The sequence below is a fragment of the Aulostomus chinensis genome, chromosome 15 (assembly GCF_037954235.1).
Source record: "Aulostomus chinensis isolate RoL2024-O1b breed Wild chromosome 15, RoL_Achi_v1.0, whole genome shotgun sequence".
NCBI classification, from domain to species: domain Eukaryota; kingdom Metazoa; phylum Chordata; class Actinopteri; order Syngnathiformes; family Aulostomidae; genus Aulostomus; species Aulostomus chinensis.
Genome location: NC_141334.1, coordinates 17,390,879 through 17,414,299, shown reverse-complemented (window position 1 = coordinate 17,414,299; position 23,421 = coordinate 17,390,879). Strand labels below are relative to the sequence as shown.

General features: G+C 41.8%; 2 protein-coding genes across 4 annotated transcripts; one reads left to right on the top strand and one right to left on the bottom strand.

Moving 5' to 3' along the window:
* Positions 1-28: 28 nt before the first annotated feature.
* Positions 29-2,617, bottom strand: LOC147248978 (uncharacterized). Of its 2 annotated transcripts, none has more exons than XM_086226456.1 (4): positions 2,469-2,617; positions 1,160-1,255; positions 419-677; positions 29-340 (listed from the first exon to the last, which is right to left on the bottom strand). In XM_086226456.1, the coding sequence occupies exons 1-4, from the start codon at positions 2,587-2,589 to the stop codon at positions 217-219; spliced, it is 600 nt and encodes a 199-aa protein (XP_086082582.1). In that variant the 5' UTR covers positions 2,590-2,617; the 3' UTR covers positions 29-216. The 2 variants fall into 2 exon arrangements, with proteins under 2 accessions (XP_086082582.1, XP_086082583.1); XM_086226457.1 differs by having other exon boundaries at positions 419-674.
* Positions 2,618-4,264: 1,647 nt separating this feature from the next.
* On the top strand, positions 4,265-22,244 carry arhgap42a (Rho GTPase activating protein 42a). Of its 2 annotated transcripts, none has more exons than XM_086225693.1 (24): positions 4,265-4,821; positions 7,244-7,339; positions 7,722-7,783; positions 10,576-10,647; positions 12,117-12,218; positions 12,304-12,414; positions 13,006-13,092; positions 14,036-14,165; positions 14,257-14,357; positions 14,903-15,012; positions 15,126-15,204; positions 15,354-15,393; positions 15,518-15,580; positions 15,667-15,741; positions 15,909-15,993; positions 16,073-16,131; positions 16,993-17,098; positions 17,481-17,640; positions 17,724-17,874; positions 19,643-20,329; positions 20,403-20,547; positions 21,018-21,089; positions 21,204-21,283; positions 21,732-22,244. In XM_086225693.1, the coding sequence occupies exons 1-24, from the start codon at positions 4,668-4,670 to the stop codon at positions 21,818-21,820; spliced, it is 2,916 nt and encodes a 971-aa protein (XP_086081819.1). In that variant the 5' UTR covers positions 4,265-4,667; the 3' UTR covers positions 21,821-22,244. The 2 variants fall into 2 exon arrangements, with proteins under 2 accessions (XP_086081819.1, XP_086081816.1); XM_086225690.1 differs by having other exon boundaries at positions 12,988-13,092.
* Positions 22,245-23,421: the final 1,177 nt, after the last annotated feature.

Sequence of the window (23,421 nt, the reverse complement as noted above, 5' to 3'; positions counted from 1 at the left end):
ATTATACCATGTCTACAGCTTTGTACTGTATTGTATGGATGAAGCTGTCACTTCTATTTTGACAGGTATATGAGAAGAACTGTGAAGGCTTTTGTTGAAGCAGGATTCATATTCATAAGCTCATAATGAAATGAAGTGCCATGGTTTATGGCCAAAGGTGAGCTGAGTCTGAGGCTGCTCCTGATGGGAGGTGCAGATGGAGCTTGTATTAAACAGTCACTCCGAAGTTGCGTTTGGTTCTCCAGACAAGGGGAATCTCATCCTGTCAGCACAAGTTGGCCTGGGATTCAACATGGGCCAACTGGGGTACGTCTCCCTTTGGACTGTCCTGAACTCAATCCTGTGAACCAACACGTACACGTACACGTACTGCTTATTTCCTACTCAAAACTGTCGTGTACTGGACAAACGACCTTACCTGAATGCAGGGTTGATGCCGATGTTGTCTGGCTGCGGAAGGGCGGGGGTTCTCCTCCTGCGGCTGGAGGGCGGAGGAGGGAAATCCTTCTGATACTGAGACTGCATCTCTCTTGTATCTAGTATGAGATCAGGGTCATCTTCATGTTTGTCCTCCACTGGTTCCCCGTTCCGTCTGCTGTTTCCTCTTCCTGTTTGTCTTGTGGTTATGAGATGAGGACGGAGGGATTCCTGCTGCGAGTTCTGGCTGAAACGGCCTGCTGAAGGTGATTCAAACAGCCCCTTAATTTCATACACACATTAATGAATATCTAATTTGGGGAATCGGAGATGTCATGACATCATCAATGATCTTTTATTACTGTCTAACTTTTATATATTCTTTAAAAAAAAAGTACAAAATCATGCTATTCTCATTATCGTTTTGCATCTTAAACACTAAGATTTAGATTTACATTATGTTTAAATGTGAAACCCAACAGGTCAGATATTGGAATTTAAATTTATTGCCTATCAATGCATAAACAGTCAACAACATTTTTACTTTTAATCTTATATGGATGTTTTCCTTCCATATTTGAACAAATGAAGTGACTCATACATTACATTCCTGATTTCTTCAATCACACACACACACACACACACACACATGATTCACTTCCTGGTTGGCCAACTATCAGCAAAAATGCTCTTAGAACTGATATGATAAGTTTGCTCAGCAAGTTGAGGTAAGACTGCAGACCTTTGCCTCTGTCTTGTTGTGGGATCGGATGGAAACAGAACGCCTCTCTTGATGTGGTCTCCATCTTTGCAGGAGTGTCCGGGTAGAGGAGAAATCCTGGAAGAGTCCGGATAGAATACAGAGGGTAAAAAGGGTCCATTAAAGCAGAAATGTAGGATAATATTGACAAATCATGACTATACATTGTAATATTTTTATGTTTACATCAGCCTAGTTTTTCTTAAGTCTCTTCTTCTTTGCACAGGAACAATGCTGTAAATATATCAGTTCTGGGGATTCCTATTTGAAATGGGAATATGTTTTTCTCGAACATCAGAAAATCCTTTGAATACGATACAACATTTATACAGATAACATCAACATCAATAAATAGAGGTGATTGGCCCAATTAGTTGTAATAATTAGCATATCATCCATCCATCCATCCATTTTCTACCTCTTATCCTGTTAAGGGTCGCGGGGGGTGGGGGGGCTGGAGCCTATCCCGGCAGCCTTCAGGTGAGAAGCAGGGTTCACCCTGGACAGGTCACCAGTCCATCACAGGACCAACACATAGAGACAGACAACCATTCACACTCACAGTCACACCTACGGTCAATTTAGAGTATCAATCAGCCTCGTCCCCTCTTGATGTCTTTGGACTGTGGGAGGAAGCTGGAGTACCAGAGAGAACCCACACAGGAACAGGGAGAACATGGAGACTCACACAGAAAGATCCTGTGACCCTTGAACCCTTCTTGCTGTGAGGCGACAGTGCTGACCACTGCACCACCGTGCTGCCATACCATATACTGTATATTATGGCAAAAAAATAAAAACAGTATAATGCATCCCTCCTTAAAATGTTTTTTTTTTCTTTCTGTCCCACAGGAATACAGGCAAGTCAGGCAAGACAACCCTCCCCAATTCCTTACACCACTGGTTTTGTCAGCCATAGCTCCTTCAGGCCCCTTTAATGTGGTCCATTCAGAAGCACAGATGGTGAAATTCTGGGCCACTGCTGATACGCAGCTGATACACTGGCACATTCAAAAGTTTGATCAAATGTTGCTCCACTATTTACACTGAAACAACATATGTGATGAAGTCTTTTTATGTACATTAAACAGAAACAAAATTCTAAAACTGGATGTTTTTTGTTTTAGTTGTTTGTTTTTTTTTCTTGACAATTATCTCCTCAATCCATTTTTTTTTCTTGCTGAGGATGAACACACATACAAACCTTAAGGAGAACTGTTCTAACCTGAAGGAGAACATATGTAGCAAACATGCTCCTGTGAGAGCATCACTAACGTCAGCAAAGCCTCACCTGCCACTGTCGGCGGTTCCCCCCGATAGGGTCGAGCACGCAGGAACAGTTCGTGATGTCGATGTGGATGTTGTTGGTTTTCAATGAACATTTTGTCTGTTAGTTCTTTACTGTGTCTCATTGAGCTGCAGCTCTTTGCCTGCAATATCTGGTTCAGCAAATACTGTTAAAAAGAAAAGAGATAACAAGACTACTGGGGTTTCCTGAATTCCCAACTTCATCGGTGCATTGATTTCAGTTCAAGAAGCCTAAAAAAAGTTAGTTTCTGCATTTCTTACCTTATATGTGGCGAAAATAACAAAATGTGAAACAATCTGTAATTCCCTTCTACGTGTACGTGTCGGTCTAATACAGCAAGCCACTTACAGCTTGTTTACTGCAGTAGTCATGGTGTTTCATTCTTCTCCAGTGAGTGACAGATACAGTAGGAACACACCAGGACAAAAAAAGCAGCTGGGACAACAACAGAGAGTTGAAACGTCACAGAGGCATGCTTGGATAGACAAGTTTAAAAGGAGAGACAGCGCGAAACCTTTTAAAGCAGGCCCAGTTTCACAAAGTTCAACATGGACTCTGTAAGCTACAACTGAGCCTTGTATCCTCTGCACCGCTGACTAGGTATACAGGAGGGTGATGATCAGAAGTTAAAGTTGAATAAATCTTACAAACCCTGTTTACAAAAAAAGAAAGCCTGCTGTCTATTCAGTAGTTTCCTTGGAACTGTTAGCTGACAGTCAGAAATGCCGGCTGCCTCCAAGGGCTTGCTGGCATCAACCCACTCTATTTCTTTCACATAAGAGGGCCTGTTTCAGCCTGTAACGTTCAGTCGGTAACATTCATTTTGAAGACTGTTATATCAAATGCATTGAGGGAAACTTTGAAATTGCATTTCCTGCATTTCTCTAATTTCTAACATACTTGTGTGGATTTGATTGAATGAATAAACCCCACTGGTCACATGCTGCATATTAACTATTGTATCTGCATAGTTTCTCCAGCGTGCCTGACCCTGCTGTGTCAAGAGACAACTGATGCTAAGACAAAGCCATATCCAAAATGTCAGCAAAAGATACACACAAGTTTACTAAAATCACTATGGGGATATTTCTGGTATTTTAGGTATTTTATTTGAAAAAGGTTTTTTTTTTTTTTACAAATGTTTGTACTTGTGACAATAGTGAGAAACTGTCGATAACTTAAACCTCTGTACCCCACGTGGGCAACACTTACAAATACTTACAGTATAACTTTTCTCTCTTTTCTGTTAAAATACCCCCCCCCCCCCCCCCCCCCCGGTAAAGACTTAAAAAAAATTAAGCTTTTTTATTTTCTTTTTTTCATTAAAATAAATCACTATCGCCCAGGTCGGACCTCTTCCCTTTCATTTTTAATGAGCGCTTTCATTTGAAGTCAAACTCTTTCGGGACGTTCATTTTCGAACCACTTTCATTGACTTTGTTTCATCTGATACCTCAACTGAAGATAAACATATAAATGTTTGTTCACATAGCGGATGCTTCCAATCAACAATGGAAATAAACACAGGTAAGTATCGAGCACAAGATAGAATTTGACAAAAACAAAAAGCGAACAGTGTAACAAAACTATGTACCAGTTATTACAACAGTAATTCCGCAACAAATGATAATATCAGTATCATTATTTTTGTTATGATTATCAGTATTATTATTATGATTTTGGTTTGCTACTTGGTTGTTACTGTGACGTTTATCTGGCAGTCTCTACGCTGATTTCAGCACGCGCCAGCAGGAGTCTCCCGTCCCCATAGTAACCAGCTTTCCGTAAGATCCGTCCGTATCAGACAGAAGAGTTAGCGACACACTCAGTGTTGAGCCTTTACACGGACGAAATTAACCTCGTTTTCTCACCCGCTCTCGCTTTTTCATTCACTTAAAGGTCGCCGGGACGCGTGAGTGAGGTTTTGCGTGAATATTCTGATTTTTAGGGGTAAGAGAGGCGGCGTCGAGCTCGTCGTCCAAACCCAGCTAAACTCTCTCTGCTGCGGTAAAGTGTCCGGAAGTTCTGAGGAGAAAAAAGGCATGAAAAAAGGAGACCTGGAAGAATCTTCTGACTGTATTCATCGAGCACATTGCAACGCTGTATTTCTCTTGTGTCTCTCACCGAGTAGACACACGTCTATTTCACTATATAATTAGCGTCTGGTGGGTTAGTGTACCGATGGGTCTGCCGACGCTGGAGTTTAGCGACTCTTTCCTGGACAGTCCGGAGTTCAGAGAGCGGCTGCAGTGCCATGAGATAGAGCTGGAGCGCACCAACAGGTTTATAAAAGACCTCATCAAGGATGGAAACATGCTCATAACTGCACTAAGGAGTAAGTACAACTCGATTGATTGCTTATTTTGGGGTAGAAATGTATGTCAAATGTCTCAACGAGTTACAAGGTCTGCTGCCTCCCTGATTAAAGAAGAGAATCAAGGCCAAACAGACCCATTGTAATATTACACATCCATTCGCCTAGTTACGAAGACGTAATTCCACTGAAATCTGCTTTGTTGGTTGTCAAAAAGGCGCTGGACATATTCATCTTACCTAGGCAGGTTTGTTGGATGTATTTCAGGGAAAATGTGCAGCTTTCACCTGATGCCATGTGAAGTTTTCATTTTCCTGTCCATCATACCTTCCTAATGATGTGATTGTCAGAGTCCATCCCGACCCCAGTCAAAGGATCAGGAGAGGCAGACGCATAAAGCAACAGTTATCACACTGCATGCCACCCTCTGTTTTCCTTTATTGTGAGGTAAAACGCTCTTAAATATATGTAGAAATCAATTTTTTATGATTGCACCAGGGGATAGATTGACACTTGACCCTATTATATACATTAATAGAAGCACCTTACAAAAATACATTTCATTGTTATTGAAACATATAGTGTTAACTTAAGTAAAACCGTAGGTAGGACATCGTAGTACTATTTAGGCCCACATACCACCATTAAGTTGCAGTTTTTTGCCCTCCAAAGGGAAAAGTTTGGCCTTGAATAGCCCCAAGGCCCCAGAATTCCAGTGCCCAGCATGCATACTGTGTTTTGCCTTAGTGCAGATGTACAAGCAGCTGAAGTTTACGTTTATTTTCAGTTGATCTTTTATCTATTAATGAGTCTTTGAAGGAGCAGGTTCCTCCCGTCAGTTTGGAGTCCAGTTTTAATCAGCCCAGACACTCTGGGGTGGCTTGTTGTCTTCGGCTGCTGGTTTTAGGTCACGGCTGGTGTGAACACTCCTGCAGTGCATACATGACGACACTCAGTGTGTTTTGTGGTTTTGGAACCACACAGGGATGAAACAACATAATCACTGTGTGGTTTTCAACTAGAATCACAAGAGACCTCACACTGCTTATTAGCATAGAATAGTGTAGTATACAAGCACAGGCCTTACTGACACCACTGCTGGGACACCTTAAAGGACCAACATCTCTGCGATTGATTTCACCTTTGTTCTTCCTGCCAGGACAAATCAAAAAGTCACCTGAGACAAAAGTCCATAGGACCAATGATACCTATTAGAGATATGAGGTTACACAAATGTTGTGCATCATTATGTATTCCAAAGCAATTTATCTCCACTGTATGGATCTCAAGTTATGTGATGGTGGAGTCATGATCCAGCACAGGCTATAGAATAGATTCTGGATCGGAACCATTATATTTATGTCTCTTCAGTCATTGAAATCAGCCGATAGGTGAACAATATCAACACCAGATTCTGATACACCTGATCTGATATACCATCTCTAACTCTGACAACATGGCAATATTATCATGCATTCCTCCAGATTGTTATTATGTCTAAATGTTTCACCGTATTCGTTCGGTTGTTAGTGTGTAATGTTTGTGTAGTTACAGACTGAACAAATTAGTTAGTTAGTTTCTATTTATAGCCAACAAGTCCCATGAAAAGACAAATATCCCAAAGTGCAATAGGCTGTCTCTTGTTCTTCTAAATTATATTGATGCCACTGATGATAAGGACACTGAAAAATATCTCACAGTCTTGCTGGAATGTATCAATGAGTAGAAAGATAAGAGAATGAGTGTGTGGACTTGTGCACCTCTCCAGATCTTATCTTTTCAACTGTATATTGAAAGCGCCTCCAATCATTTGGGATCACATGATGTGCTTTAAATCATCATAAAAATATGGACTCAGCTTTGCTCAAGTTTCCAGCGCAAGATTATTATTGTCCATGGTGCATTTCCTGTCCATGGTGCACTGAACCTGACCTCAGTTCTCTTTGGATTCAGCATGACCTGGTACTACAGGAAATGTGAATGGTTTATTATTATCCTTTTATTATAGTGTTGATTGACATAGAGCCTTACAGTGGCTGGCACACCCACCAGTGATATGGGTGTGTGAGTGAGAGAATGCAGCTGTGTGGTGCCAAGCAGTTATGCATCTTAGAGAGTGTAAAAACACTGGATGTGGAATCACACCATTTTCCAAGAGTAAGCCTGTCAATTGGAGTGTGCCGCAGGGTGCAGGAGAGAGTTTACATCAGATTGTGTCTTGGCAGTGGTTGATATCCCAGAAAATGCATCAGATGTTTATTACAGGAGGGAATAAGTGATGTTTCCTGTAGCCTGTAGGGACGTTATGTCGTATAACAATAACAGCAGTGTGCACGCCCACGCCAAGAGCATTCTGGAGGATAACGTGGAAGTGTGTTAACTATGAATAGATGATGGAAATACTGACACTAATGAATGCACTGCTGTCTGTGTCTCCTCTCAGGTCTTTCTCTGGCTGTTCAGCGGTTCTCTCAGTCTCTGCAGGAGTTCCAGTTTGAGTGTATTGGAGATGCTGAGACTGATGATGAGGTCAACATAGGTGAGTTCACTTTATCATCAGAACCGGTGTTTCTTGCATCCTGAGGCTACACTTACTCACTTTGAAAAACACAACATTGAACCCCAAAAACACACACAGCACATTTTTAAGGAGCTGCAGTCCAATCAGTCTCATTGTACACTGTCACATTCATGTTTTGATCCATAAAGGTACACAGATACATCTGAGTTTAGCGCTGGGAAAGTTTGTATTATTTAAATACTTAGAATAAAATATTCTTTAATAATTCACAGTTTGACCTGCAGTCTTTAAGCTGATATGAAGCAGTCTAGTCATTCCAGAGAGACAACTCTGCCATGAACTGATTCAGTAACGCTCAGTAATGGCAAATAAGAAACAGGTTTGTCATTTTTTTTTACAGCTCAATCTTTAAAGGAGTTCTCTCAGCTTTTGAGCACCATGGAGGAGGAGAGAAAACGACTGGTAAGACATCATGCTAGTTTGTATCGTACTGGACTGTTTGAATGAATGAAATGTTGATTTTGTTTTCATTGAGTTTCCAGAAATGTCAGATTAAGTTACAGCTGTTAATGCTTGTTATTTAGGGATTTTTCCACATGAGCATTTTGATCAGCACTGATACCATTGCTGCAATTGTCAACATGTATTCCATTCATTTGATATTCATATTTATTTATTTCAAAACATTTGGTAAAGCTAATAAATCATGTTCACTGCATCATTTCCCAATTAGCTGTTGGTTATAAATGAAATATAGATAGCAGCCAATGTCGGCCAATATCCATATGAAGGTTAATATATTCTGCATTATGAGTATCATCATCATACATTAGAAATATTTTATTTACACTATTTGAGAGTGAAGTATCGCTTTAATACTACTTTGTAAAATAATGCAATCTCAGTGCAGGCCAGGATAAGGCACTAAATCAGCTGAACTATTTCTTTGATGGCTTGAATGGTAAAGCTTGCGTGTGGGGCAGGACTAGACACATGTGTTGTGGTGAGGGCGGGACTATAAGGCATACATTGCATGGGTGGGTGGTAGGGGTTCACCAGGAGAGAGTGGGAGTGTTATTAATACAGCAGTCCTACTCTGCTTTGAACTGTCTGTACTGCAGAGACAGAATTATCTTTGAACAACAGCATTGATAAGATTCAACACTCCTTTAGACCAAAGTTCTCAAGGTCTGAACCAGCTTCACCAGTATCTTTTATTCTCTTTCCCACCCGTTGTTCTTTGCTGTCTCTGCTCTGTTGGTGTAAATCAGGCCCCACTTTGAGAGATCAAGCCAAACTCTAACAAGGACTTCCTGTCCTATCTAAAAGAATACAGCCTTTATCAGGAACCATCCCTGGTTCGTATTGGCATGTTACTCTGGTTTTCCCACACGTCGTCTTCACAGTTTTGGCAAAGAAACAACATGCCCGCCACACTGTGTGTGCTCCATGGTGATGTGGTCTTTGACTTAAAGACCCTCCATCAACCGGAGGCCTTTGTGAGGGAGTGACTGGAGCCTGGCACTGTCTGGTTGTGTATCTTTGCTGTATTTGTGTGTGTGTGTGTGTGTGTGTGTGTGTGTGTGTGTGTGTGTGTGTGTGTGCGTGTGCGTGTTTGTGTGTGCGTGTACGTGTACGTGCATGCAGTATACTACATAATGTATAGCTGTGCACACGCGTTTTTGTGTGTGTGTGTGTGTGTGTGTGTGTGTGTGTGTGTGTGTGTGTGTGTGAGTGAGTGTGTGTGTGTTCGCCTTTGTGGCTGTTTGCATGGTCTGGTTACAGAGGAACCATGTGGAACCTATTCCACCAATTCCCCAGTGAGGCCGCGAGCAGAGCCCTGACTGCCTGGGAAAGTCCATAAAAGAGCCCAGTGTGTGTGTGTGTCTGTGTGTGTGTGTGTGTGTGTGTGTATGTCTGTGTCTTTGTGTGTGTGTGTGTGTGTGTGTGTGTGTGTGTGTGTGTGTGTGTGTATGTCTGTGTCTTTGTGTGTGTGTCTGTGTGTCTGTGTGTGTGTGTCCATGAATGTGTTTCAAATGTATGCCTTCCCAGTACCCCTGATTGGTCTTAACTTGTAGGTTGTAATAACTTGGGTATCATATTGAAAGTCACTTCCAGCAAAGAGTCCCTTTAAGACACTAAACTGTTCAACCTGAAAAGACTATTATTAAGGTTTGACAATGCCACTCAGCCTTAGCTCTCAGTTTCATCCTAGATATTGTACGGGGGTGAAAAAACACACAAAGAAAACACAGAAAGGTTCAGATGATCAAAACTGGGAGTGAGGTTTGGGAAACCATTTAGAGTCTAATACTTAAATCAACTAGACGTTGCCAAACAAGATGTGACTAAGTCTTACAATAGATAGACTCATGAATAAAAAGACCTAATGCAAGCACCAGAGCTTTAATAGCTGCTGTGTAGCTGCTTGGCTCAAATCTCAACCGCAAGTTTCTCCTACATACTGTGCAGTCAGCTGTAAAAATATTAGCATGATGGTGCCAACATGCTTTGTGGGTTTCACATGAAATTTGCACATTGGGTTAGATTGGAGTCCAGACAGTCAGCCACTGATCCGTTAGCTCAAAGGAATCAAGTGCAGATTCGGTTTATTGAAGTGGTTTGTTCAGAGCTCTGTAATTAACAGCATGGCAACTAGGACTGGCCAAAAGTCAGTGTTTAACTCCTCTGTGTTCCCTTTAAAATTTCCCGCTAGATTTATTTGGATAATCATAGACAGTCCCATTATATTGCATCGTCATGCTGATAAAGACTGAAAATAAGCAAGAATATTTATCCATGCTAAAATTAATTGAACAATTCAAATTTAATTCAGGTTGATACTTCTGCTTCTGTTTTTGTCTTTTTTGGTGGGAAAACAGGAACTGAATGAACTAAGATAAGATATTTAAGTTGAGAGGTATTTCAGTCTTGAGAGTGGCTTTTTGAGGTTTGTTCAAATAATTAGCATTCTTCATCACCTCAGTCTCAGTCTAAAGTGGACAGACACCTTCCTACTCAAACAGTCTACCCATCAAGGTCAATATCAAATAGTGAGAACAAAAAGGATCTTTCCATGAAAATGTTTCACTGACATGAGACTTGGACCATCACCTACTCTCAAATGAAGCAGGCCCTGACCTGGAGCAACTCACCAGTGCAGCCCAACTGGAGCGAGGCATCATGGTGTTTTCTCTAATAATGGTCTTTGGCACACTAAGCTACCTGTTGTTGGCTTTTCTGTCTTCTTGCAGATCCAAAATGCTGATGATGTGTTGATCTCACCACTCGAGAGGTTTCGCAAGGAGCAGATTGGAGCTGTTAAGGTATCCATATGATTGCCATCCATCCATTTTCTATACCGCTTATCCGTTAAGGGTCAAGGGGGGGCTAGAACCTATCCCAGCTGACATTGTGCGAGAGGCAGGGTTCACCCTGGATGGGTCGCCAGTCGCAGGGCCATCAGGAGCAATTAGGGGCTCAGTATCTTGCTCAAGGATACTTGGACATGGTCACCGGGGGAAGGGAGGATTGAACAAGCGACCCTTTGGTTGCTCGATGGTCACCCTCCCTCTCAGCCATGCCACCCCTCACCCATATGATTTCCTATGTCAAAAAATGAAAAATGAGCAACTTCAGGGGCTCCATATCTTTAAGATTAAAGGATCAGGGATGATTTTAAAATGGCTGCTGAATAGAAGGTTTTAGGCCGGCTCAGTGGGATGTCCTTCAGCACCATGGGTGGTGATCAGACAGATATTCTGGCTTGGGCCTGGTCCCAGCTTCAGCGTCTTTGTCAGTGGTCAGAGATTCCATTCGTTTCAGATAAACGATGGATGTGTCAGTAACAAGGTCATGGGAACGGACGCTGGGAAGGAGGACAAGGAGCTCATCGCAGACAGTCGAACTCAGTTAGGCAATATAAACACAAAGTGAATCTGGTGTCTGGTTTCAGCAGCTGTCTCGGGTCTTATAATTCTCTTTTTTTTTCATATTCACCCTGTCAACAAGAGAATAGAGGCAGAAATAGTCGTGTTGCACAGAATGCAGGGCACAAGAAATAGAAGTGGTCACAGCTTCAACTGATCTCGAGAGAGGAAGTTCAGCTTGTTGGTAACAAACCGAGGCAAATACTCAGCCTGTAGAATGTAGCAGCAGAGTGTCAGCAGCCCATCCTCACTGACACAGAGCCAGAAGCCTGCAGCTGGTTGGAAACAGATGTTTCCATAATTGCTTTTCATTTAGATCATTAATGCTTATTAATATCATAACCTTTTGGTCACTGGATGTAGAATTTTAAGATGTAATTTTCAAGTTTTGAATATTGTTGGGTTCCTAGATACAAAAAAGCTTGCAATTTTCTGAAAAATGTTGAAACCTCAGTAAAATTTAATCTGGCACTGATTTGTTGTGTCTGGGTCACATGACCTGGGAGCTATTGAAAACATAAACTGTGAATTTAGCAATTTTACGTGAAAATAATTTAAAAAAAAAATTAGGGTCGGCAAAATAATTTTACTATTTCAAATAATTAATTATGGAAAAATAAGGCAGTGAAGAGGTTACTGCAGTTAATCATGATCTTAGTGTAATGTGGGGTTTGATGTCATATCAGTATTTTTTGATAATGAGTATTTTTATAATCCCTTATTTATTTCACTGTTGCAGTAACATTTAATACTAATGGATTTTAGAATTATCTTCCTCTGATTAAGGTTTGCATGCTTTCGTATTACATTGAAAAACCCTGATATGTTTGCTTTCATTTATTTCTGATGTCACCTCGACCGCTTAGGAGGGAAAGAAACAGTTTGACAAAGAGACAGAAAGGTACTACTCTGTTCTCGAGAAGCACCTTGGCCTGTCCTCCAAAAAGAAGGAATCGCATCTGAGCGAGGTAAACTCCCAAGTTCCTGATGCACCCACACTGAGTTCCTCCCAGACATATGAGGTCACCTCCTGGATGTGTTTTGTTGTTGCAGGCTGATTCACAGATGAGTAAGGACCGGCAGGTTTTTTACGATGCGTCGCTGCAGTATGTCTTCAAGATCCAAGAAGTGCAAGAGAGAAAGAAGTTTGAATTTGTGGAGCCGGTGAGTTAACATCCCTGGGGAAAGATACACGTACAACGCTCGAGACACATGAGATGACATTAATATCGGTCTGTGCCACCTGTATATTTTGTTCCTTTTTGATTTTTTTTCTGCTGTCTAGTCAAAGTTACTAAACTAGTATAAAATACACAAGGTTTCATCATACATACATTCATTCAAATACACTCACATGCAGGCACCAACATGAATATTCTGTCTTGAATGTGAGTTTTTATCCAGTTGAGCACATGAAAAGACTGCTAAGCCAGGTTCCAGCATTACACACACTGTTTGGCTGGTGATAAAAGTTTAGATGATAGATATCAGTAAAGCCTACTTCCTGTTTCTGTAGTTACACTTCCTGCGTGGAGATCTTTTCCACAGAACAGAGAGGGAAAGTCTCTGTTGTAAGGTAAACAAGGACAGAAAACAAGCAGAGGTCTGGGGTTTTTTTCTGCTGCAGGGGTTGTTGTGGCTGATTGAGCAGATGACTGATAATCATTCTTTGGTAATTCTCTCATTATACTTAGCACGCCCAAGCCCCCAGCTCATATTTCTCGCTCTACTCCTCAGCTATTGGCCTTCCTGCAGGGTTTGTTAACATTCTACCATGAAGGCTATGAGCTGGCCAGTGAGTTTGAACCTTACAAGCAGCACCTTCAGTTCAACCTGCAGAATGTAAGTTTATGTTTATTGCAACCCTCAACACCATTATCACTTAGAGATAGAAACATGAAAAGTAAAATACCTGAATGGCATCAGCAATGCAGAATTGATCTTGTTACAAACCTCATACAGTAAACATCCTCATTACATCAATACATCCTCTTCAGAATGTAAAAGACACCTTCATTATTTAATCTTGCATACACAAACTTGATTATTACATGAAATCACATTATATTGTGCAAAAATGTCCACTTTTCATTAGAGAAAAGGGGACATTTTTAATGCAAATGAGAAATCAAGTGTGCTTGGGTGAAAGGAACTCACCAGCTTTTTGGAAAATGAATTTATTCTCCCTCACCCCCAAGAGCCAGACAAGCGCTGTAGGGAGGGAGGGAGACCTGCAGAGACAGAAGGGAAGTGTTAGCATACCGCAGTCGAAAGTGATCAAGCTCACCTTTACCTATATTAATATGACTAGGGTTGCGCATAGGATTCATTATGACTGAACAATTATTAAAATAACAAGACGCTGTAATTTTAGAATCAGATACACTGCTTTCCAGACTGGGATTTCTCACAGCACCTTGAAACCTTAACATCAGGCTGCTGCTCCTAATGAGGGCTGACTGTGTACGAGAGGATTAGGAGGATTTCTTCTGGACAAACAAAGATCCTGAACCTGAATACACAGGGGAGCAGCTCATGAGGCAAGACAGAGGAATGTTTCCATTCATTGTGCTAAGCTAACAGGCAGGTAGCTGCTCTCTGATGGTCTCAGCTCTCTTATACACTCATAGAACAGCGAAGGCTATTTATCCTCTTGTCTGGCGCTGGGGAGGACGTACAATAAGTATATTTGCTTACAATTTGGTGGGTTTCTCTATCATGAAAAAAGCTCTGTCTCTAGGCTTGTTATAACTTTTTGTGTTACCACGCTCTGTATGCTGTTTAGGCTCGCAACAACTTTGAAAGTACGCGGGTTGAAGTCGAGAGGCTGATGAAGAGGATCCGATCTGCAGAGGAGGACTTCAAGGCCCCCGGCTGCTTTACAATGGAGGGATATCTGTATATACAGGAGAAACGTGAGAGACACAAAACTTTAATTTGCTTCTTTCTCTCTCTCTCCTACACAAGGCATGGATGTACAGTAGGCACCTATGTCATGTATTTCAGGTCCATTAGGCAGCGTGTGGACTAGATACTACTGTACCTATGAAAAAAGCTCCAAGATGTTCACCATGAGCAACACAGAGGCCAGACCAGCCAGCAGACAGGTGAGCTGGCTGCAGAAGAATAATGTCACCACACATTATTCAGGCTGTTTTTGACAAAATCATAGCCTTTACCCATACAGATTGCTTGATTGATGTTGATCAGCCTGCAAAGCTTCTTGTTTCAATGCCAGTGTTGAAACAGCTTGCACTGACATGAGACTTGGACAGTTACTGTGTCATGTTTAACATTCAGTCTTTTAGCGTATGTGGTCAATAAGTATCATGTAAGTGAAATACATGCTTTGCAGTAGCAGTTTTCAGTTCGATTTACATTTAATGCACTATGGACTCCATTTTTAATAAATCAATATTCCAACTGGATGATGGACATTCTGAAGTTGCAGTGGAGCAAGTTTGCTGTCAATTTTGCAAAAAATGTGCGCGCTGCGCGAAATTTGGCATCAATCATCCTTATACTAACATCAAGTCTCTGCATGTGCAGTCTGTTTTTAAAGAAGTAAGTCAGTCATAAATATGAGAAACTGCAAACAACTTTGAGTGCAACGTTCTAAAGGCTTGATGCAACCACATCTTATTATTTCTAGAACGGTGTGGTGAACGGTTCACCAGAGGTATTCCGGCTGCGCTCGTGTGTCAGAAGGAAGACTGACTCCATTGACAAACGATTCTGCTTTGACATTGAGGTGGTGGAGAGGTGAGTGGTACTCTGTCAATTGCATGTGAATGTTGTTGTTTTTTTCATATTCTTCAGATGTTGCTGCTGTCGGGTCTGGCCTGAGTTAAACGATCCCTCTTTTCTCTCTGCAGACATGGTGTCATCACCTTGCAGGCGCTGTCTGAGGCCAACAGGCGTCTGTGGATGGAAGCCATGGATGGGAAAGAACCTGTAAGCATGAATCTGATATTTAACAAAAATACAATAAATACATAACACAATATACAATACATTATCAGGAAGCACAAACACAAACTACACGTCATCATGGCTGTCGGTGTTGCTTGCCTCTTTTTAAAGCTTTGTATTTCTTTCCTCAGATCTACACTCTGCCTTCTTTACTCAGCAAAAAGGAGGAGAGTAAGTACCCGGATTAGTCCTGTTTTTTTACTCAGTTTGATGAAAATTTTAAATTTAAAGATGAATTCTTTTCATTTACACCACCTGAAACCTTTGTAGTAAAAGTATTTTATATGATTTACAGCGTTTCTCAACGAAGCAGGCTTCAGCTTTGTGAGAAATTGTATTGAGCTGGTGGAAAAAAGAGGTACTCATCCTTCCTAAAATGTTGATGACAGTGAGACAAATAATGACTGTGCTGTATTAACATGATAAAAACACATATGCATGTAGGCATCACCACCCTGGGCCTGTACAGGACTGGAGGGGTCAACTCTAAAGTGCAGCGATTAATGACAAGTGTGTTTGGTAAGAAATGTTGTGTGCGTGTGTGTGTGTGTGTGTGTGTGTGTGTGTGTGTGTGTGTGTGTGTGTGTGTGTTGTTTGCTGCATGGGAAAGTTTGCTAAAATACACTCCAAGAGTTGTAATTAAGACTCTGTCACCACAGATGAATTATGACTCTACTTTCTTGTAGCGTCCACTGCTCCTTCTGACATCCAGCTGAATGCAGATGCTTGGGACAACAAGACTATTACCAGCGGCCTGAAGAATTATTTCAGGTGAAGTACAATAAATAACAGCTCATTTGAAAAGAGCTGCTCCTGAATTGTGTGTTTATGATTGCTCACGTCCCCTTAGGTGTCTGGCCGAGCCTCTGCTGACCTACAGGCTGCATAAAGAATTCATCAAGGCTGCAAGTAAGATCCCCTGCTGCTGTAAACACAATGATAGAAGATAGAACTCACCTCATTTGTCATCAAGGTGGAGGTCACTGTAGTGCAGGCATCACCAAATAACAGACCGTGGTCTGGGTCCAGACCCAGTGACGGTTCTGTCCGGACCTGTTAAATTTCTAGTATTAATAAAAAGGTAAATCATTCTGGCATGCACTGCTAATCTAGTTATTATGACAGGAGCGTCACCAATAGCCAAGCCAATCAAACCGATGGTTTACCTTTCAGCACCAGGGAATAGCGAGAGAGAGGCGATGAGAGAAAATGGCTTGCTCAAAAATAAGAAAAGTAGATGGTGAAACCCGAACTTTTAAAGATGAATGGACGGACCAATACATGTTTTTCTGTCTCCAGCCAGTTCAACACCTTTGTGTCTCATATGCTGTGAAAGTGTGTCGTTAATAAAAAGTAGCAACGTTAAGGGTCACAATGAGACCAAAAATGGGTTGTTTGAGGAAAGGTACCCGCAGAAGTCCAGAGTGAGATCAAGTAAAATGATCGAACTGTATGACAGGTCTACCCTGACAACAATACTGTAGTCTATCGTTTTCCATTCAAGTGCCATATAAGTTCAGACTTATAAGTATGTTAAAAGTATATTCTTTGAAAACACTTGAAATTTGACAATAAATGACATAGAGGTGTATGTACGTTGTTGATTTTATTTTCATCAGGGTACACTATTTTGAGTGACATTATGTTTGGAGCTTTGCTGGGAGGAAATTTTAGTTACTGGACCTCTTTGAATTTTAATTGAATACCCCAGCTGTAGTGTCTCACGGCTGAATCACAGCATCCCTTCTTCATTTTCTCCTTTTTTTTCAGAGTACGATGACCAGAAGTACCGTGTGAGAGCGATTCATGCGCTTGTTCACAAACTGCCAGAGAAAAACAAAGTGATGCTGGACACCTTAACCAATCACCTCCTCAAGTTTGTACACATGAATGTTAATTATGTAATTTAAAATTTCCCTTTTGATTTCATTTCAAAAATACATATTTTGAACAAATGACGCTGGTTTGTTTTACCCTCTACGTTACCGGTGTTCTGTTTTCTGGAAACAACTCTTTGGAATTCATGAAATTAATTTGAACTTGTCTTGTCAAAATATTAATATACATATAGGAATGATTTATTGGCTTTTAATTGATATGTTGATTGTCTTTTAAGTTGTTGTAATAACTTATCTATGTAGCTGTTGATTTTAACTCAACCATATAGACTAGTCTGCTCAGAATGTGTGTGTGTGTGTGTGTGTGTGTGTGTGTGTGTGTGTGTGTGTGTGTGTGTGTGTGTGTGTGTGTGTATGCAGGGTTTCCTCTCACAGTGACCAGAATCTCATGACAGTGTCCAACCTGGGAATGATCTTTGGTCCCACACTGATGAGGTCACAGGAAGAGACGGTGGCCGCCATGATGAACATCAAGTTCCAGAACATTGTGGTGGAGATAATCATTGAAAACCACAACAAGGTTTGCCTACCAACACACATTTGCATACACACACAATTGCATTCACACTCCTAACAGATAGGTACATTGGATGTTTCTGTCAGATATTCGGCGAGGCCCCGGACTTGTCAGTGCCGTTACCTCCAGCTCCGTCGTCCCGGTCGACTCCTCGGAGGAGTAAAGCCATATGTCTGTCATCTGGAAAGAGGAAGCCTCGCCTCTACCCTCCGACTCTTTGCTTGGCTGACAACGACAGTGAGTCCTGTACTTATCATACATGTACTTACTATCGCTGACACAAATCCTCACATTTCCTCCAAGGTCTCATACATTCAGAGATACAGTCACATCAAGGCACTGGAGGTCAAATATGCAGGAAATGTTGCCTTAACGTCAGTCTGTAGGATAGAACTTTATCATGATTGTGTTTATGACGCAGAAAGAAGACTCTTGCATTTGACAGTTTAAGTCAATAAATCGGTCACATTTTGTAAGAGTGAAATGTATTGTATGGTGTCAAAATTGAGCTAACACGGCTGAGTTGGAGTTTGGTGAGGAAGAGTTGTATGGGGTTTTTTGTTGGAACATGCCGCGTTAGCTCGATACATCCATGTTTTAGTTATGGAAGCCACAGCAACTGGGGTCAGGGGGCGGGGGATAGCGGAAAAGTGGCCAATCATAGACAAATGACAAACTTGTGCTTTTTTTCTACACTTGGTTTTTCCAATGTTTCACAGCTCAGGAGTAGATCACAAACGAGCAGATTGATACACGGAGAGCACAGGCAGCTGCAACTCATGCGCGCATTTGTTGACTTTTGTGCCTGCAGTAAAGGGTAGCACTCGTGGTCATTGAATTGTGTGCACCTGGGAGGTTCAATGCACACGTGGAGTGTAATACACACATTTTGGGGTGTAATACATGCTCTTGGTGAATTAAAATAGGTGCCCATGGAGCGTAATACACGCTCGTGGTGGACTTTTGATGTAAATTTGATGCCATAATATTGACTTTCACGCATACACACACACACACACACACACACACACACACACACACACACACACACACACACATTAACCTTATGTCCCCTTCTCAAAACTGTAGTTAAATTTGTTTAAGATTCACCCCGTACAACTTCAACAAAATAATGATGATGGTGATCTACTTAACTTTAATCAAATCCTGATATCAAGTGACTGCATCATCAGTGAGAAATGCTCATGTGACTGTCAAACATAGAGAGAGTGGGTGATTATGCAGATAAAATTAAATATCTCCAGATTCAAGGAGTTGTTAGCTGAAAAAAGATGACTATATTTTGCGACTAATTAGCTTTCACCTGAGACAGGAACATAGGCTCAGTAGTTATGCTAGCAATGCTAACATTAATGCTAGCTGTGTCAAACACAGTACTGGAAGCCCTGGAGCAGATGGTTGTGAAACCTGGAGGAGGTTGTTTCAACCAATGATCCACATTTAGCAAGTCAGGCAATATACTGGGTGCTAAAGAATACGACTACTTTTTCCAGCCCAGGAGGAACTGAACGCTGCTAGGGGTGTATCTCAAGAAGACCTGTCCTGGCCACGGCCCTGCCCTGGCCTCTGATTGGCTACTACTTGGTACCTAGCTTAGGCATGTGGATTTAGATCCAATCAGAGAAAGAGAGGGAGCAGGTCTTAACAGAATGCTCATATGAAAAAATAAACCCTGATTTAATTTAACAAAGAATTTTAAGAGCTTTTCTTTTTTTTCCGTAGCCCTAATGAAACTGTGAGCAGCACTGAGGGAAGAGGTACACTAGTTTGGGATTCATTGCACTATTGTTACCATGTGACGCTATCAGTGGCTTCCCACAACTATTTGATTGCATCAAAGCTTATCAAATACCAATGGTAACAAGTGGCTTTCATTTTTAGTCATTTCAAAAACAGTGTAGCAGCTCTCATCTTTAATTTATCTCTCAACTTGATGTTGCCGTTTCTAGAAATGTTCTTCAGGTGTTTCCCCCTCTTCCTCCAGGTGACACATTCAGCAGCAGCCCCAGCACAACTCCCATGGGCAGCCAGGAGTCTCTCTCCTCACACTCATCTGAAAAGAATGGATTGTCTCAGACGTCCCCGCCTTCTTCTCCTGCTGATGAGACGGTTTCCTCTTCCACAGCACAGCCGTCTACACACGTGGCTTCCTCCTGCTCCCCATCCAACAATCCCTCAAACGGGGAGGGTCAGAATGGGCCACCAGACAGCACCACCTTACCTCAGCTCACACCTGCATCCGCATCCTGGACGTCCTCCCAGGTCACCACAGCCCCGCTGACATCTTCCGTGTCCTCCTCCACACTGTCTTTAAGCTCCGCAGCAGAGCGTAGCGAATCAACAGTCTCCTTGTCCTCTGTGAAAGAGTCCAGATCTCCCTCCAGAGCCTCCTTGTCGACCTCCTCCATCCATCACTCTTCAGCAGAGTGCAGGGAAGATACGCCTGTTCAGAGAGTGTCGTCCATCTCCTCTCTAAAGACTACTCATCCAGTGGATCAAAGAAATGCCTCCTCCACTGTCACTGAAACTAGTGCCAAAGAATCTACCTCCCCTCCCCAGCAGCTCAGGACTGCACGCAGGACATTCTCCTCCTCCTCTTCATCCTCCTCTTCTTTGTTTCCCTACCGGCTTTCTACGTCCTCCTCTCTCACTTCCCTGCACATCTCTGAAGGTAAATGAAGATAAAACTGGAGGAAACAGTGTGAAAATGATTAGTCACTCATGTTTGATGTCTTCTGTCTTAGATTACAGGAGCTGCCACGGATCGGTGCATAGCCTCATGTCACTGGACCCACGGGATCCCACACTCAAACGTAAAACTTCACACATGCGCTGTGCCTCTGATGTCACGGCAACATCAAGCAATGGTTACCAGAGGCCTTTGTCGATGTAAGTGTCAATGGAACTGATTTAATTTGGCAGTTATCACTGCTGGCTTCACTTTTCTTGATTCTGTTTAGTATGACAAGGGTTTGGCACTGTACAGTTTTAAACTTGGAAACATAAACAGTTCTGCACTTCAAGTTCATGTTACTAAAGAAATGTAAATCATTTGTTCTTGGGAATAATTTCGACAAAATTGAACTAATTTTTATTTGGAATATCTTCACCGTCATCAATCAGGAATGAAACTGTTCAACTTTGTTTCAGATATTGACAAAGAGTTTGAACTCACGTCCTTTGAGTAAAAATGCAAAATTATATTACTCTTAGGGCCTGTAAGTCACACTGTGTACTCAGGGTTACACTTCAGAGTGTGTGTGTGTGTGTGTGTGTGTGTGTGTGTGTGTGTGTGTGTGTGTGTGTGTGTGTGTGTGTGTGTGTGCGTGTGTGTGTGCGTGCGTGTGTCTGTGTTACAGATTATCAGTCAGAGCCCAACAACGTGAGAGTTCGGTATTCTCCTCAGCATTAGACATTTGTCCTTCAGGAAGGTATGTTGACTTCAGTCTTGAGATCATCTCTACGCTACAGGGAATAAAGAAAACAATGATAATGATTGTTCCAAAAGACTTTTCCTCTGTTTTAACCGTTTACTGATTTTGCAGGGAAGCAAAAGCTCTGTATTCTTGTGAGGCAGAGCACAGCCATGAGCTCAGTTTTCCACAGGGGGCGCTCTTCTCAAATGGTAAGAGAACCTACTTGGTCACATCTCCTGATGAGTCTTGTCAAGGACGTTCTCTGAATTAGACTTAAAAGTGACAGATGGCTGAATCATTGCTTTTTCACAAAAACTAAATTGCGTTCATGTGCAGATCCGTGCTGACAGAAAATGCCATTTTTATCAGGTGGAATCATCAACTTATCATCACTAACTTCATTTCATACTGAAGTTGTTTTGTGACTGTTTTCAAGGATCTTAAAATGATATTGAATCAAATGTTCAAACCCATCATAGCACCACTGTTTCAGCTGCCTTATTTTGTGCAGAACGCCAATTGACTGCTTTAGTATTTAACCAACAGTAGAATACGTGCAGTTTATTAGTCATGAATCCGGCTCATAAAAGGAGATCGATGTCAGATGGATGTCCAGTCTTGACTTGCCCAGTTGACTGGAGTGTCTTGTGTGTGCAGTTCACCCATCTGTGGAACCAGGTTGGCTTCAGGCGACGTACAAAGGTAAAACAGGCCTGGTACCAGAAAACTACATCACCTACACCTGAAACACCTGATGATGTCATCGCATCACTGAAGACCACCGAGACTTAGCGTTTAGGGATCTGCAGTGCAAACCGTAATACTGAGCACTGCTGATCAAAGATCTAATATATTTACCCTTTAACTGTCGCTGACATCACTGAACAGTACTTGTGACTACTGCAGCTGGATATGAATCACTCTATTTATATCTGAAGCATCTTATGGGTCATTAACCAGCATATACTACAGTTAATATCCGACTTGTCTGACTGTAGCTGCAGATGCTAATAATGTACAAAAAGGTACATGTACACATCAGTGTTTTTCTGTTGATTGTGGTAATTGATGTGCTTGTAATGGTCTTAAAATGTGGCATAACTTTTAAAGTGTTCTGATGCACTCCTGCCATAACTCCTGTCTCCACGTGTCCTAATCATTTCTTAATAAAGTGACTTTTTTCATGAAAAAGTTTCTATTTTTAGCTTATTTATACTCATGATTAAGCTCAGCACTCACAGGCATTTACAAACCAACCCTCAGTCTCAAAAGCATGAATTGGATTAATTCTTAATGTGCGTCAATAGAGAGGAGTCCAGTGCATCGCAGGCAGTCCAGGCCTCCAGGATCTGAAGGAGGGAATGGTTCAAGGCAAGCTTGAACTAGGCCTTACCTGTAAGTTTTGCAAAAAAGGAAACTTTTCCACAGGAAAATAAGGTGCTTTGAGCTCTTTCAGATAGAATGGAGTTTGAAGGTTAAAAAATCCACAGCTTTTGTTTGGTAAATATTCGAATTTGCAACTTTCCCCAGAGAAAAGGATAAATACCCTTCTCTCCTCTTTGAGTGAATTAAGCAGCTGAGACCTACAGACACCAACTGACTGCTAGTTAGCGTAGCACAATGAATGCAATGAAAGGTGGTGTGATGTGTTAGCATAACTCCATCCATCCATCCATTGTCTTCCGCTTGTTCCTATTAAGGGTCGCGGGGGGCTGGAGCCTATCCCAGTGGCTACGGGTGAGAGGTGGGGTTCACCCTGGACAGGTCACCAGTCCATCACAGGACCAACACATAGAGACAGACGACCATTCACACTCACAGTCACACCTACAGTCAATTTAGAGTATCAATCAGCCTCGTCCCCTCTTGATGTCTTTGGACTGTGGGAGGAAGCTGGAGTACCAGAGAGAACCCACACAGGAACAGGGAGAACATGGAGACTCCACACAGAAAGATCCTGTGCTGGAGCCGGGACTCAAACCCAGAACCTTCTTGCTGTGAGGCAACAGTGCTGACCACTGCACCACCGTAGCACAACTCCGTCATGGTCATTGAGTACACATTTTTCCCAAAAAAAATCCTAATTTATGTAGGATTGTGAAAAATATTTGTTATGAAACAATTTTCAAATCTCCAGATGTTGTAATTTTAGAATCAGACACATAACAAGAACTACTTTCCTGGAAAAATCGCTCAGTTAAGTGATTTCACAGAATCCCCTTAAAAGCCGCAATGTAACTTCAGCCAGGAAAACAAAATGTTTGTTGGTGACAAGAGCAACTACTGGTTAGTAGTGACTATGTTCTGGTCTAACCAAGATCCTGAAGCTGATCCAAACCAGAATACA